The sequence below is a fragment of the Pteropus medius genome, unplaced genomic scaffold (assembly GCF_902729225.1).
Source record: "Pteropus medius unplaced genomic scaffold, Ma_sr-lr_union100, whole genome shotgun sequence".
NCBI lineage: Eukaryota > Metazoa > Chordata > Mammalia > Chiroptera > Pteropodidae > Pteropus > Pteropus medius.
The window spans coordinates 6,651,922-6,667,257 of record NW_024342644.1 but is presented as its reverse complement, the minus strand read 5'-3'; the positions used below and the strand labels follow the sequence as shown (position 1 = coordinate 6,667,257).

Genomic DNA, 15,336 nt, shown 5'->3' with positions numbered 1-15,336 from the left:
ATGGTTTGTTGCTAAGAGGATCCGTGGAACTTCACTGTAATCCTTTTTTTCTGTTAAGTAGAATTCAACTTTGCCAAGTTTCTTTAGGACCAAAATAACCTCATTATCTTTTGGCTTCCTATGTGATACTCCCATGATGTGTACTAAAAGAATAGTTTTATAGTGAGTTTCCAGTATAAATCTAGAATCTCGTTTAACATAAGAACAGTAAGCATTAAAAGATAGTTACTTTTTTTCTGGGAGTTTCTGTTGTATCAAATAATACATGATCTCTTTGTTTAGAAAATGTGAGTGTGCTGAGAGAATCTTTTCATTTTACCTAAGGTTAGTCCTTTGTGTAATTTTTTTCTATGTAATTTTAAACCTCAAGTGTGTATTTATGTAGCTGTAGTTAGTTGCCAATGTGTTTTGAATATTTTAGATTGCCAATATTAATGAACAGACTTAGACCCCTTCATCATGTCTTAAATAGGGTAGAGCTCCCATTTGCTGCTTCGTTTTACTTCGGAAAACAATGGGGCGGTAAAGAAGGGTGGGTATTAATAGCTCTTGTAAAGATTTGGGGTCTGGCCTTGAGTTTGTAAATTGGCGATAATACCTATTTCATGGGGTTATTGTAAATTTGTAAATTGGAGATGATAATATCTATTTAATAGCGTTATGGTGAAAATAAGTGACGAATGCCTGTAAAATGACATAATGCATGTAAAATGCTTTACACAGCTTTTAGTATACCTTCAGTAAATATTAGCTCTTTTTTTAAATTGTCACTCTTTTTGATTTCCGTGAAATCAGTTCCAAGTTTTGCATTGTTGCAGCTTTATTGCTTCTCAGATTGTTTTGATTTAACATTTTAGCTGTAATTAGGTGCTAGCCTGAAACAGAATTCTAGGAGTTACCCAAGAGAATTGTTCAAAACTGAAAACTTTATTGACCAGACTGGAGTGTTGCAGACTGGAGGATGGCATACATTACTAAAAAAAAATCAATTTTCGGTTTTTTAAGAGCAGAGAAAATTGTTGACTGTTTATTCTTATCTTAAACCAATATGTTTACTATACAACTTTTATTTAAGGGCTTCTTAGGGAAATTTTCTATTGATCCTAAACTATTAATTAGTGGTTTTTAGACCTTTTAAAAGTTTGAATTTAGCTGATGATTTTTATTTATGAGTTAATTGCATAGATAATTCCCTTAAGATGATGCTTTCTCTTTAAGTACTCTGGTCATTTAAAAACTTGGCAATACTTTGTTTAATGTTTATGTAATGTATGTAATGAAAGGTGCTAAGAAGGTATTCGATTAACAGATACTTAAGAGAATTCTATGTGTCAGGCAGTGTGTTAGGTGCCAAGGAAACATCTGTAAAGGAGTCACCCATGATCACTGCCCTCGTTGCGTTCCCCAGCTAGGACAGATGACATACTCATCAAATGTTAAATGAGAGTTTAGTTGAATAAGGGAGCAGTACAAAGTGCTGTGGGGTTGAATAAAAGGAATGGGATATTCTACTCAGTCTGGAAGTGGCAAGCCAAGGCCAAAAGCAAGGATAGGAAGAGCATTCTTCAGACAAAGGAAGCAGCTTATATGAAAAGTCTAAGGTAGGAAAGATCTTGGTCATTCTAGAAACTGAAAGTTTAGTGTTGATCGTGGAGAGCAAGGCAGGAGTCATAAAGCAAAGTTGACTGGGAGGTAGAGGCCATATCATGATGGGCCTTTTAATTTTCTTTAGATTACCTTTAATGGACTTTATCTTGAGGACAAAAGGGAGTCAGATGGTTTTTAAGCAGGGAATTAACCAGAGCATCACACTACTGTGTGGAGAATGGGAGAACTTTTGTGTTAGGAGACTCTTGTACTTCCAGTGAAAGTTGATGGCACCTTGGACCACATTGTGGTATCAGTGGAAATAGAAAGAGAAGGATCAATTTGAGAGAGATTTAAAAGAAAATTGAAATACTCAATGCTTGGATCTATATAGGGAGTGGAGAGGAAAGAGATTCCAAGACGACTTTTAGGTTTCACATTTGAGGCATTGGTGGGATGGAGATCTTGTTACTGATACATGGAATTGTGGAGGAAGAGTTGATCTTGAGTTCAATTGGATATGTAAGTAACATCTGGCAATTTTTTTAAAAATGCAGATTCTTAGGCCCCACCTCAAACCTACTCAAAAACTCTGAGATTTGGGCTCAGCAATCTGTTTTAACAAGCCTTCCAGGTACACTAAAGTTTGGGTACCTTTGGTCTAGGTTCAGCAAACTTTCTCTGCAAAAGGTGAAATAGAAAATATTTTAGGCTTTGTGGAGCTGCTCAACTCTGCCCCTGTAAATTGAGAAAGCAGCTGTAGACATCATGTAAACAAATAGGCTTGGCTGTGTTACAATAAAATTTTATTTACAAAAACAAGTAGTGGGCACATTTCACCTAAGGGCAGTAGTTTGCAGACTCTGGTTTAGATTCTAGACAAGTGTGGTAGTTGTCACCAGAATAAATGATGACAGATTAATGAAAGTATAAGATGGAGGTCGATCTGAATATTTTCAAATACTGGTTTATTTTCTTAAACCATTATTGATTTTTTTTCTTTTCATCATCTTTTTGTCACACTACTTTTCTCCACAGGGAAATAATTCCTCTTTGTTTTTAGTATAAAACATATTCTCATTACTAAATATCCCAAACATCACAAAAATCAGAACAGAAAATGTCCCCAGTGTTCCTATCCTCCTTGCCCCAAAAGACAATTACTATTAAAATTTCGATGACTATTTTTGTTTTTTCTGTATATCATTAATGATTGCACCATCAATTTTAAAACAAGTATGGTATGTTTTTCTTAATTATTTGCTCTAATTGTTTTTAAGTGATTTGTCAAATTATAAAATTATAAATTAGTATCAAATATATAAAATTATAACTTAGTTTTCTCTTATTTTTTAAAGGTTGTTTTGGAAACAGAAATAACGAATAAGTCTGCTTTGAAACTTTATGAAAATCTTGGTTTTGTTCGAGATAAGAGGCTGTTCAGATACTATTTAAATGGAGTTGATGCACTGCGACTTAAATTGTGGCTGCGTTGAGAAACTGACATCAAGGAACAACTTTCCAACTACGCAGAATCGACCTTTGCATGCATTGCAATTTGTACAGAATTGCTTTGCAGGTGGATTTAGTAATTTCCATGCAGTTCTTATCTGTCAGTGTCTCATTGAGTGTCGCACAATATTTGTTGCACTTTGGCATGGCGCATTTGTTCTGAATTAAAAGAGATTGTTTTAAACTTAAAGAGTTCTTTTGGTACCAACAAGATGTGCCAGTTGATAGCCAAGATTTGTTTGTTCATTTGCAAAGTCTGCTGACAATGTTATTTACACAGTGATCATTTTACCACAGAACCAGTAAGTGGAACATGATTTTTGTTCCTTAAAAAAAGCCAATGTAGACTGTAAAAATCTCTAAGTATACTAACATTTCACACGAAACCTGCCATAGTTTTCTGACGGGGGTGGGGGAAAAACTTCAATTTTAGGTTTTATTTTTTCAATATAAAATTTTCCATTCTTGAATATTGGTACCTCAGTGATTAGTGAATGAAAAAAATGTAGGGTTGGTTGTGTTTTACAGTGAGTAAAGGTAACAATTAAATTGCGTCTGCCAGTACCTGTGTAGATAAGTATATTTGTCTTCATCTCTAGTTTTTGAATGCATGCTACCTTTTCCTTTTCTTTAAGGCCTTTGCAAGCAAACTTTTTGTTTTTATTTAAATTCTAAATTTGATAATAAATTATTTCAGATTTTTATAATTTGGATACTTTTTCCAGGTGAGTGACAGAGTGGTTTACTTTAGAAGTCCCTTCTTTCCTTACAGTAAGAAGTTAAATCTTCTTGGAAAATCTTTGAGAAATGGCTTAAAAGGGATGAGAAAAGTTGATGGAGCCGGGAATTGCTAGGTTTTGGATGCACTTTTTTTTTGAGTGAGGGAATTTTTGGAAAAGAATAGAAAATTAATGTAAATTGGTATGATTTTATTTAATCAAAATTATTGCTAAGCTGTGAAGAACAGCTTTTACAATATAGTCAAAACTTTTTTTCCCCACTTGATTTGGTTTCACATTGCTTTCATATCTTAAAACGTTTCACTTTTGGTTCTTGGTCTTCGAAATAAATGTCAAGGTGCATTGTATCCATTTTAAACTGATTTTATTTTCTTTCCACTTATTCAAGCAAATTCTTGGGGGGAGTTTTGCTTAGTTCCTATAAAAACAAAAGGGAGAAATGGAAATTTTTTTTGGAATGAGTTCTTATGGGTTTTCTTAATAGCCATCACCATGTTAGTGACATCGTGTTTTGGCCAATCTGTGCAATGTAATAAATTTTAAAGTTAATTGCTTTCAATCGAGTCAGGAAACCTGTGATGGATAATTTATTTAACTGGAAAACCTAGGGTACCCATGAAAAAAAAGATTCATTTTCTGTGAAAAATGTTTTATAGGAATCTATGTTGTTCTTTCTTTAATTTGGATATGCTTTACTTCTGCTCTAGGATTTGGTTTGAATTTTATTTTATGGCTATAATTACTGTATTTTAAAAACCCTACCTCCATTAACAGTTGGTAAAAGCCCCCTTTCAGGAAAGTTTGTGGTTCTTTATTATTTTTTTAAAGGAAAGCTGCTCTTTGCTCAGTGTAATGTCTTGAAAGTGAACATGGTAACAAGTACTTTTAAAATAAAGATACATAGATTTGGTGAAAATAAAATCTTCCTGCTGGTGGGATCATTTATAGTTCCTTAGTTTTAAAGAAAACTTTTTTCCATTTTTATATTGCTCTTGAAAGTTTAATGGGCAGAATACTGGTTACATTAAAAATATGGTGACCACACAAAACGCAGCTTTCCAGCTGACCATTTTGAGTATGTTTTTGGTTAAACTTCGTTTGAGCTCTAGCGTTTAGAGAAATGCCAATCATTGTGATGCTTCTGTTGTTTTTAATATGGAGGGAACTGAAGTAAAACAGTTCAGTAGTTAAACATTATCAGATTTTATCTCACTGCTTTACATTTGACTTGCTGGTTCATAGGTGATGATCATTGATGAACATACATTTGCTTAACTCACTGATGGGGACACGTGCTGGATACATGCTGGCTTTTCAGTACAACCATTGTTTTTGGCAGGTTGTCAATGAAACCAACACTATTGACCTTTTCTCCCAGAATTGGCCAAGTTTTGCTGAATTGACTGGGTGTTTGTAAATATGACCTTAACCATATGACTAAAAAGTCAAATGGTTGCCATATTGTTCAACTGGTATATTTTGAATATCGGTATCTACTGTATATCTTCAATTGGGTATGCAAAAATTGTTTAAGTAGACTAAAATTTTAACCTCTAGCATGATAACCCAGCATTAGAACTAAGTCTCTATTCTAGTTGAAGGAGCATCAAACATTAATTTACATTTTGATATTGGGATTGCCTTTTTTATAAATAACCAAAACAATTCTGTTTAAAATTGATAGAGGGAGTTCACTTGGCTAAAACTGAGCAAAACTGGCGCAACTTTCTTTTAAAGGGGTGCTGCCTCTTTAAAACTGACTGTACTATTCACTGACACTGGTTTGGCAGTTGGTACTGCTGAACATTTTTATACATGCTACCATGAAACTATATATGTTAGTATTGAAGAAGCTAACGGGTATACTACCATTTTTGATGTGTGGGCTGATTATAATTTCCCTTATGTTAAAATGAAACTACTCTGGAGAAGTCCACAGATCAAAAACCAGACAGTAGTTTTTGAAGTCGAAGCCAGCAAAATTAAAAAAAAAAATTACTATTAAAAATTGGTTCTAATATTTTCTGCCTCTTCCCCAAATTACCTTCCCCACTTGCTTGACAAATCTATGTAAAGGAGTTTGTTTGTCACATGTTTTAACTTTACCTTGCCCTGTGTTATGGTATTGGCTGATATGTATAAGACTGGATGTGTATATTTATTATGGTGTCTAAAAATCATGAAGTTCATCACTTTCCAGGAGCATAGATAAATGCAAATTGGTAGTGCATCAGAGTTACTTTCCAGTGCACCATGACATCACTAAAATGAGTGCTATAATGTTACAGGGCTTTCAGGTTTGTAGAAACATAACCATAAATTATATTGACGTCAGATATGAGTTGAGTATCTATAAAATATCACGTGTATCTCAAAATATTGGACTGCTGTTTGATGACTGGATATTGCTGCATAATTTTCTTCTAATGTCCCATATCATTTTGGAGAGAGAGATTTAATGGGCTTTGAAATGTGCAAGCTGTCTAAATAAGATGCAGTCAAATAAAGTATGGTTAAGTTGTGTTTGCATTTTTCTTTTAGAAAGAGCTGTGTGCATTTTATAATTGAGTTGTTTTACTAAGGAAAAAAAAACCAATCTATTCTGTTTCCCACTTCCTGCCTCCCATCCAAGGGTTATTTGGAAGAAGTGATGCACAGTTGTTATCTCTACTTTGTGTTCTGACAAAGTAAGTTAGAAAATAACAACATGAACTTGATTTTCCTCAAAGTGTTCAAAGTTAGTCAACTCATACATCAGATATCAATACAAATGAGAGCATATTAAACCAAAACTTTTTTCTGTCCTTGTTCCATAGCAATTCTGAAGACAGTTTTTATTTTAATTTACTATTTTTTCTCTGTACTTGAGGTTTTTTTTTTTTCACCCTTGCTAAGACACCAAAATAGAACATTGTATAAAGGGCTTTTTGCCCTTTTTGTGAGAAGCTTTAAGTGATATTTGTGCATGCTTTCATATTTCAAGATTTATGGATATTAGTGGAAGAGATCTGTTTTAATCATGACTGCTAAATTACTTTCATCATGCATGCCAAATCTTTACTTTGTTCTTTTATAGTCATGTTGTGAAAATATCTGAGTTCATGTTTTACTTGGGCCTTATATAGAAATTTAAATACTTCATAAGTTGTCTAAATAAGGACCAGAATGTGATACTGTTCTTTCACACCTATGAACAGAGATCAGTATTAACCTATAGCCCAGAGATATAGTGATATTTTTAAACAGCTTTAAAAAATGAATTTGAGTCTACGGCCATGCCACTCTGAACGTGCCCAATCTCGTGTGATCTCAGAAGCTAAGTAGGGTCGGGCCTGGTTAGTACTTGGATGGGAGACCACCTAGGAATACCAGGTGCTGTAGGCATTAAAAAAATTAATTTGAAAAGTCTCATGAGCATACGGCACACTGCACTTTCTTCAGATTGGTGCTAATAGCACTTTATGATGATAGAAATAAATGTTCTTTGTGTTCTTGAGAATGCTAGCCCCTCGTCATATGTAGCTACTGAGCCTCAAGAATGGCTAGCATGACTGAAGAACTAAATTTTTAATTTTGTTTAACTGGAATTTAGCCGCATGTAGTTAGTGGCTACTGTATTGAACAGCATAGCTTTAGATATTTAAGCACTAATAATTGAGAAAAGCATTTTTTGAATAGGACCCTGCTATCTAATTTATTGAAATAGGAAATACAAGGATCACGATTAAAAATCGCCTCTGAGCAAAAGCATATAGCTGCACTGTTTATGTTGACAATCTGTTAATACAGTATCTGACAGCACCTCTCTCCCTGCCTGTGTTGTGATGTAGCCCTTCTAAGAAAAGTAGCCTTTTCAGTTTTTATTATGTGGAAGTTCTTTGGGTTGCAGTGATGTACAGATTTAAGTGCCAAAAATTGGTTTCTAATGAGACTGTCATAGATCTTTTTAGTGTTAGATCATTTTACATAGTTAAGCCTAATAATTTCTCATTTTAGATGAATTTGAAATCATTTCAACTCTAAATGAGATCAAGCACTTCTCATTACCAGTGATCAGACTGCAACATGGAGGAATGTCATATTTCTATTTTACTCTTTTTTTGTTTTTAATTCTGGAAGAATGCTCATGTTGATCCAAAGGCAAGTGTTTTTGTTTCTGAGGGAACCAGAGTAATTTGGCTGTGTTTTTTTGGCCACGGTGTGTCACCCTTGATTCTAGCTGGTCATCTAGTAATGTATTAAAAGGGCAAGAGTGGGGATTGGAAACACCTGGCCAAAGGTACCGTCAGGCTTGGTACAGCCTGTTATCATTGCTGGAGAAAGAGCCCAAAGCACATGTTCTATTGAGAGCAATCAGTGTTTAATCTTCCTATGAAAAAGACCAAGGAATAACGAAGACCACCAAAGTGCCAAAATCTATCTTCTTAAAAATATGTAAACCATGCAGGGGTTTTTATGTAAAGTTTTTAAAATGCTAAGGAATAAGCTCATTTTTAGTTATGATGGATTTTCATGACTACCTCTTTGCTGTATGAATATATCTCAATTTTCTAATACCTCAATTTCCTGAGAATCTATGTACATTTTTGTAAATAAAATAATTTACCATATGCTAGGGGAAGGAGCTGGCTTTTAAATTGTATAAAGACATTTGTTGCTGGATTTGTTACATGGTGAATCGATTTGAAATTTCTTAACGTTATAGTCTCATGGTCCCCTTGACTCAGGTTTTGTTTTTATAGTAAAAATATTTTTATTTAGTGAGATTTGTGTTCCAGGAAGTGTGTACCCTCATTTGTTCATTACAACTGCAAAGATTTGTATGTCTCCTATGTTTTACTTTCATGCCAAAGAAACTCACCCTTTTCAAAAGCCAGCAGGTTGCACGAACTGGGGGAAAAAAAGTTTGCCCCTTAAATAGGCATCTTAAGTTTTATTTTCTGGGATTTAAATATTTTCCAGAGGAAAACATCTACAATTGTTTAGTGAAAGCCATTAGGAATAATCTGCAAAAATGCATGTGTTTTTAGGCATGCACTAGTTCCATTAAGGAAACAATATTGACAATTTTAAGGAATTGTGCTGTATTTCAATCCACAATTGCATGAAACTTTTTAAAGCTTATTTAGGATGTAAAATAAATGCTAAATTTTATGTATATTCATGAACTATTCAGGATTCGATCACTATCATTTTTAGGGCCAGATTCCCATGATAGTACATGGTTATCATTTTAAGGAGACTGAACCTGCTGCCTTAAAGCTAAACCTGCTGCCTTTAAACTTTGCTACCTCCCTCCCTCCAACTGTGGTTGTAAACAGTGACTCTGCACAGTCAGTTAGCCTTATAATTGATTGTGAATGCAAATAAAATAAAATTTGTAAGTCTGCCAAGTATTGACTTAACTAGGTAAATGTAAACTGATTTCAACCTTATTTTTGGCCAAGTCTACCTGGTAGTTGATGATAATTTGGAAATGAAGTACATCGATATGGATGTGAGCATTGTGTTTGAGTTATTGTGGGAATAATTATTTTCTTCATATTTGGAACCGATAACATTCAAAGTGTTTATTTCCATCCTGATGATAGTGGGCAAGTTTCTGAACCTCTCTGAACCTTTAGTGACAACTACCTGATAAGCTTATTGTGAAGAATGAAAGATAGTCTATGTAAATTACCTTAACAGTGCCTAGTAGCCTAGTGCAGAGTAAATAATAAATGATAACTATTAATATATATATATATATATATATATATATCAGTAGTATATAACTTTGTATTTTGGTGTTGGGTTTTGTAGCACCATTTAAATGGCAAAACTCATCTAAACATATTAGAGCTTATGAGAGTAGCTCTGACTAGCAAAAGAAAAAATTTTGCCTTTTTATTGTGGAGAATATTAATATAGGTAGGCAAAAGTATAATGATCTTTCCATTTACTTAACAAGACCCAACATCCATGGCCGATCTGGACCCATCCATTCTTCATCACCCTTGTCATGTTTTTTCCAAAGAAATCCCAGAGATTACATTTTATCTGTAATTATTTTAGTACTTAAATGATAAGGCCTAATTTTTAACAACAAAACCGCACCACCGTTACACACAATAATCCTTAATCATATATAACCAGTATTAATGCTCCAGTTTTTAATAGCATTGAGATGCTTAAGTGGAGAGTAAATATAATGACTACAGAGGTGGTTACTCTTTCAAAGAAGATAAAAGATTTCTTACAAGGACAGTAGACACCTACATAGGTTAGTTGGGTAGACAGACAAGTGATTAAAGGAAAGAAAGAAGTGGAAAAGTAGAGGTAATAAGGTTGTATGTAGGAGCCGTGTCTCGCATATCTCAAGAACCTAGTGTTTTTCTATGGACATAAGACACGTATCTATTGGGGAGAAATGGAGTTAATAAATATGGTGAAATTGCCAACAGTGACAAATGTCTTTTAGGAGAAGAGGTTGGGTTGAAATATAATCAGCGAAGCATGGCAGAAGAGGTATTGAGTGAGCAGGAGAAAAAAAATAGGTGATAATATAAGGATACAATTTTAATAGGGATGGTTAAGCAAATGAAACAGGTTTTTCTCTTTTGAAAGAAAACAAGGCGGGGAAAGGATAAGGAATACCCTATATTGAAACACCCCAATATTATGATTTAAAAAAAAAAGAATCAATAGAGAAATAATTCAAGATAAATTCATCACAGCCATTATCTGAATTTATATTAAAAAACAAAACAAAACCTAAACCACTGGACTAGAGTTGCTCAAAAAGCAGAAAATCGGGAAATGATTTTAGGAGCTTTTTGTATTGCAGCTACACTGAATGTATGTAGAGTATGAGAATTATGGTTCTCAAATTAGTGAGTCCAATTTTCTTTTTGTTTAAAAGAGCACCTGAGTGGAGACAGAACACCTGGACATCTTCGTACAACCTACTGAGCATGGGATCATTGTGGTCTGCTCTGATTACAGGATGCTTGCAGCTATTGGGATGTGATCTCCCAGCTTCGGATGGAGAAACCTGTGATTCATATTCTCACTCCATTGCTGGCTGGGCAGTCGAGTAATAATAGTAATAAACATCATGCAGTGAGATTACTTTCTTAGTTTTCAAAGCAGTTCCACTGACTTTTACTGTCTTTAAAAAGATCCTTTGCAATGGAAAGATAAACAAGTACAAGGTGCTTAAATGACACCTCTGTCTAGGGTCAAACAGCAGTGATGAGACCTGAACCCAGGCCTCCTGAATCTCCTGGATCTGGTATTCTTCTCATCATACCCAGTGCTTGATGAAACTCAAAGAGGATAGAGTTCAATATGTTTAATTCTGTTGGGTAAAATTAAAACTTTAATGAATCCTACTAAATTATTTAAACTCAGCCATTTATTCAGCATAAAATTTAAATGCTCTCTTAAAATGTTTAATATATCTAATTTGTAAAATCCATTAAAGCACTTAGGATTAAGTGGTTTTTCTTAACATGTAATTGGTTTCTAATAATTAGGTCTGTAATATCTTTCAAGGGAACTGAAATTGATTTCTTTAAAGCAGACTTTATTGTCTCATTCAATGAAAATTGAAGTGAATACTCTTACATAATTCATTTATGTTTAATTTTAAATTTTCTAAATATTGTGCTCTAGCATGTAACTTTTGCCATATTTTAGTAAACTTTTACTTAGTCAAATTTCAAATAAGCCCATAGAAATACTTTAGGGGAAAGAAAGGAGTTCATAGGAAAACTGCCTTGATTATTAAGTTTAAAGTCTCATTAAAATATGGAAAAATACTTAAAAACACTGTGCAAAATCAGGTCATACTAATATTTTCTTTATAATGCTAAGCTTACAAAATGCAAACATTAATTTTTTGTATGTATATGTGTGTATATCTATAGGTGTGTGTATGTGTATATATGTGTATGTGTGTATAAATATATATGTTTTTAATATACTCTTTTCCTGGTGGCAGAAACTTGCTTGAATTAGAGTCTTAGCTGCTGCTGATACAATGTTAAATGATTGTGTTGTCTGTAAAGCTGGCTTCAAATAGAGTAGGATGCTAATATGCAAAGCTTGTGCCACTTAAAGCACTGGACGGGCCAGGCATGTCAGGCATGCAATGAGAGAAAATATGTGTTATTTTCCTGCTCATAAAAATGAGATTATCAATATTTGCCCTTCGGAGTGGCGACATGGGTTTTGCTGGAGAGTAAGTCCATGGCAGCAGGGAATTTGTTCATGGCTGTACTTGTTCACCGCCTGGACCAGTGCCTGGAACATATTCGGCATAAAATAAATGCCTGTTACATAAACATATTAACTGATGCAGAATGTTTCTTGAGGTGCACAACAGAAAGTTTTCAGACTTGAAATAATCAGAGGTATCAAAGATGTGAACTAGCAAACAATCTCTGCATTTCCCTCCCTCCCTTTCTCCCTCTTTCCTTACATTCTTCATGAAACTGTGCATCCTCTGCTGATGTTCTTTACCTTTGCAGCATAAGGTCATAAGAGATTATATTCTGACATGAAGCAATAGTTCTATTCAGTTATCCTTTAAATAATTACCGAGGACCTACCTGCTCTGGGCCAGGCATTGTGTAAGCTCTGAGAGGACGGAGCCAGCTGAATGGCTCTTGTGGGGCCCACAGGCCTATCTGAAGCTCTGTGTGATACGCAGAGGTGACCGCTAAATTTTTTTTTTTTTTTTTTTTTTTTGATACCAGAGATGTTGACAAAGCAAAAACTCTGGAGAACCATAAAACCCTAGATATTTTTCTTTCTGAATTATTTTCCTGCATTTTTTTGAAAAAGAAACAAGCAAAGACCTACTGTATTTGTGAATATAAAGGAGATTTTAAAAATCACATCAAAGATTTAATTGCTCAGATATATAAATTCAAATTGAATTAATCGTGAATTGTAAATTAGACCTAAGAATTTAAACAAAGAGGTTTTATGGAAATTGAGAGATCTAATTTATATATTTTAGCCCAAATGAAATATTTTTTTTATGAACCTAATGCAGTTGGACTTTTATTTTTTTTAAAAGTTATTTATACATACCTCCAGTCATGAAAAATAACTTAAGTGCTTCAAAACCAGCCAAGCCTTAGAAACTTAGTGTACATTTTCAAGCTTTTCTAATCTGGAACCTAAATTTTCCCATGTCTTGGCCCCCTGATACTGTCTCCCCTACCCAAAGAACCATGCCAAGTCTGCCATAAAGTCAATTTACTGTGGCAAAGCCAAGAACTTGAACACACATTTTCAGTCAAAGCAGCCTGCTGGCAGCAAGTAGAATCGAGGCCAAGAACGGTCATTTTTATATGTAGAGAAAGAGAAGTGAAAGGGATCCAGCCAGCCAGGGCTAAGAGTCTAGGAGTTTAAACAGGCAAAAAGAAGGGGAAAGCATATTAGTAGAGATTTTGTGGGTTGAAATAGAGGACTCTGAGTCTTAATCCAGAACGATTTTATTTTTACCAAGGGAAAATTTTAAATGTTATATATATATATTTTTGCCCAAATGCTATTTCAGCCAAAATCGTTATATCTACGTTGAAAGATAGGTCACAACTTTGAGAACTTTAGTTTGCTTTTATCAAGGGGAAAATGTGGTTAACTCTTGTATGTGTTTGAATCAACTGCAAAGTACTGAATTATCTTCTGAATGGTTGTGTAACTATGTGCGAAACTCACTTAAAAAAATAAAAACTCAGGGATTTAACTGAATCAACTACCAACTTATGTATTTGGATGCCTGGGAAGTAGTCAGAATCTTCTTGGTTCCGACTCTGAGCATAACTCCTGGAAAATGGATCTGTGCATCCCCAATGAGAAACCATGCAGCATGAACACCAAGAGAATGGTGGAGTGTTGCTAGCATCAGAAGAGATGCTTAAATTCCCAACTAGAACATACCATTTAGTTATCTGACCAACATTTATTGAGTATCTGCTATGTGCCAGACATTGCACCTGGGACTATAGAAGAAAAATTCCACTCCTTTAGCATCAAATAGTCTGTGAAGTCCAAGAAGCGAAGTCTAGGGAAGGGAAGAGAAAGCACTAACTGAGGCCTATGGGCCCTGGAGTTATCCGTATTCTTAGAGCAGACAGCAGTTCCAAAATTCTAATGGGAAGCTTGGGAACACTTAAATAAGCATTTAGATATATGGTGAGTCAGTGCTATGGAAGGCAAGTTTTGAAAGATTAATTAGGAGCAAGGGAGAAGTCCTCTTCACTGTAAGGACTTTAAAGCTGGGCAATATCAGTAATGCAAATGTGGCTGGCTTTTTTCAGTGGTCTAATTTTCTCTTTCCAGGCCATAAACAGCATTTCGTAGCATCTTTCTGTCCCTCTTCCTAAAAAGAAATTTCTAAAAGGCATTGGTGAGTGTCATGAGTGTATGTGCATGCGTGTGTGTTGAAGGAAGTAGCAAAACAAAGTCCCTCTGGAATACTCCTGTCTCCTTTCAGGAATGAAGGTAGCAATCTCCTCCACTGCTGGAAGTGCTGCTGGCAGACAGTCCTCAGCTGTCAGTTACCTTCAGGAAGTACCTCACCCAAAGACACCTGCTTTGCCCAAATGTCATGCCCCTTCCCAGGGTAGCCCATATTCAAGCCCGTATTCAAGGCCTGGTTGGTGTGTGGGTGTTTAAGGGTCTGGCTGCCCCGCCCCAGTTCTAAAGGGCCATCTGGTTCCAGAACTCCCTGTGGGACTGGCTGAATCTTCACAGAGGCTGAATCTCAGCTTCCCTTTTTGCTCAACCCTACTTCCTAAGAGTACTTCCTAATAAACTTCCTGCATGCTGATCTTTATCCCAGAGTCTGCTTCCACATGCAAACATATGGCATGCTTGGAAAGGGCGGAAGAGACTGAGGCCCTTTTCATATATAGCTTCAATACTAGCCATCTTGGTATTTCTTCTCATCAAAGACTGATGGGATATTGGAGGGGTGTGGCAGGAATATCTATTTTTGTATCTATTTTGGCCAGGGTCTAGGTTTAGGGGAAGGGCAATAAAAGGGCTCACCGTAATCAAAACTGAGTCTTAGAGTTAAAAGCACTGCTTGGGAGTCAGAAAGATTTGTGTTGAAAATCATGTCTGTGTTTGCCTTTGGATGAGTTATTTAAATAAATGTAAACCTCAATTTTCTCATCTGGAAAAATGAATAATAAAAGTTACTTCACATATTTGTAGTGGTAATGAAATAGCAGTTGCTGTGATGTGAAATACCGAAATTTATCTTCATTATCATTATTATTATTTAAAGCATTAGACCCTATTTCACACAGGGGACCTAAGAGCTTGGAGAGGGCACTTGTGGCACCAATTTGTCCAGCTTTCTGGGGTCTGAGAATACAACACTAAAACCCAAATATAAGAATACATGACTAGTGGCTACCATCTGGGCTAGGAACCCATCCTCTGATCCTATTGGACCTTGAGTCCTATCACTTTTGAGTCAAATGTGGTTACT

General features: G+C 35.1%; 1 protein-coding gene and 1 pseudogene across 4 annotated transcripts in view; both read left to right on the top strand.

Moving 5' to 3' along the window:
• Nucleotides 1–15,336, top strand: part of NAA30 (N-alpha-acetyltransferase 30, NatC catalytic subunit) — a 31,003-nt gene that overhangs the window by 13,583 nt on the left and 2,084 nt on the right. For 2 of the 4 annotated variants that reach the window (XM_039866517.1, XM_039866514.1), the window contains exon 5: nucleotides 2,946–6,368. The exons of 1 other annotated variant lie outside the window; for it this stretch is intronic. In XM_039866517.1, the coding sequence (XP_039722451.1) occupies nucleotides 2,946–3,083 (138 nt within the window). In that variant the 3' untranslated portion in view covers nucleotides 3,084–6,368. Of the gene's footprint in view, nucleotides 1–282; nucleotides 325–2,945; nucleotides 6,369–15,336 lie in introns of those variants that run through there. One more of the 4 variants, XM_039866516.1, reaches the window with a different exon arrangement.
• Nucleotides 7,105–7,223, top strand: LOC120605643 (uncharacterized; annotated as a pseudogene).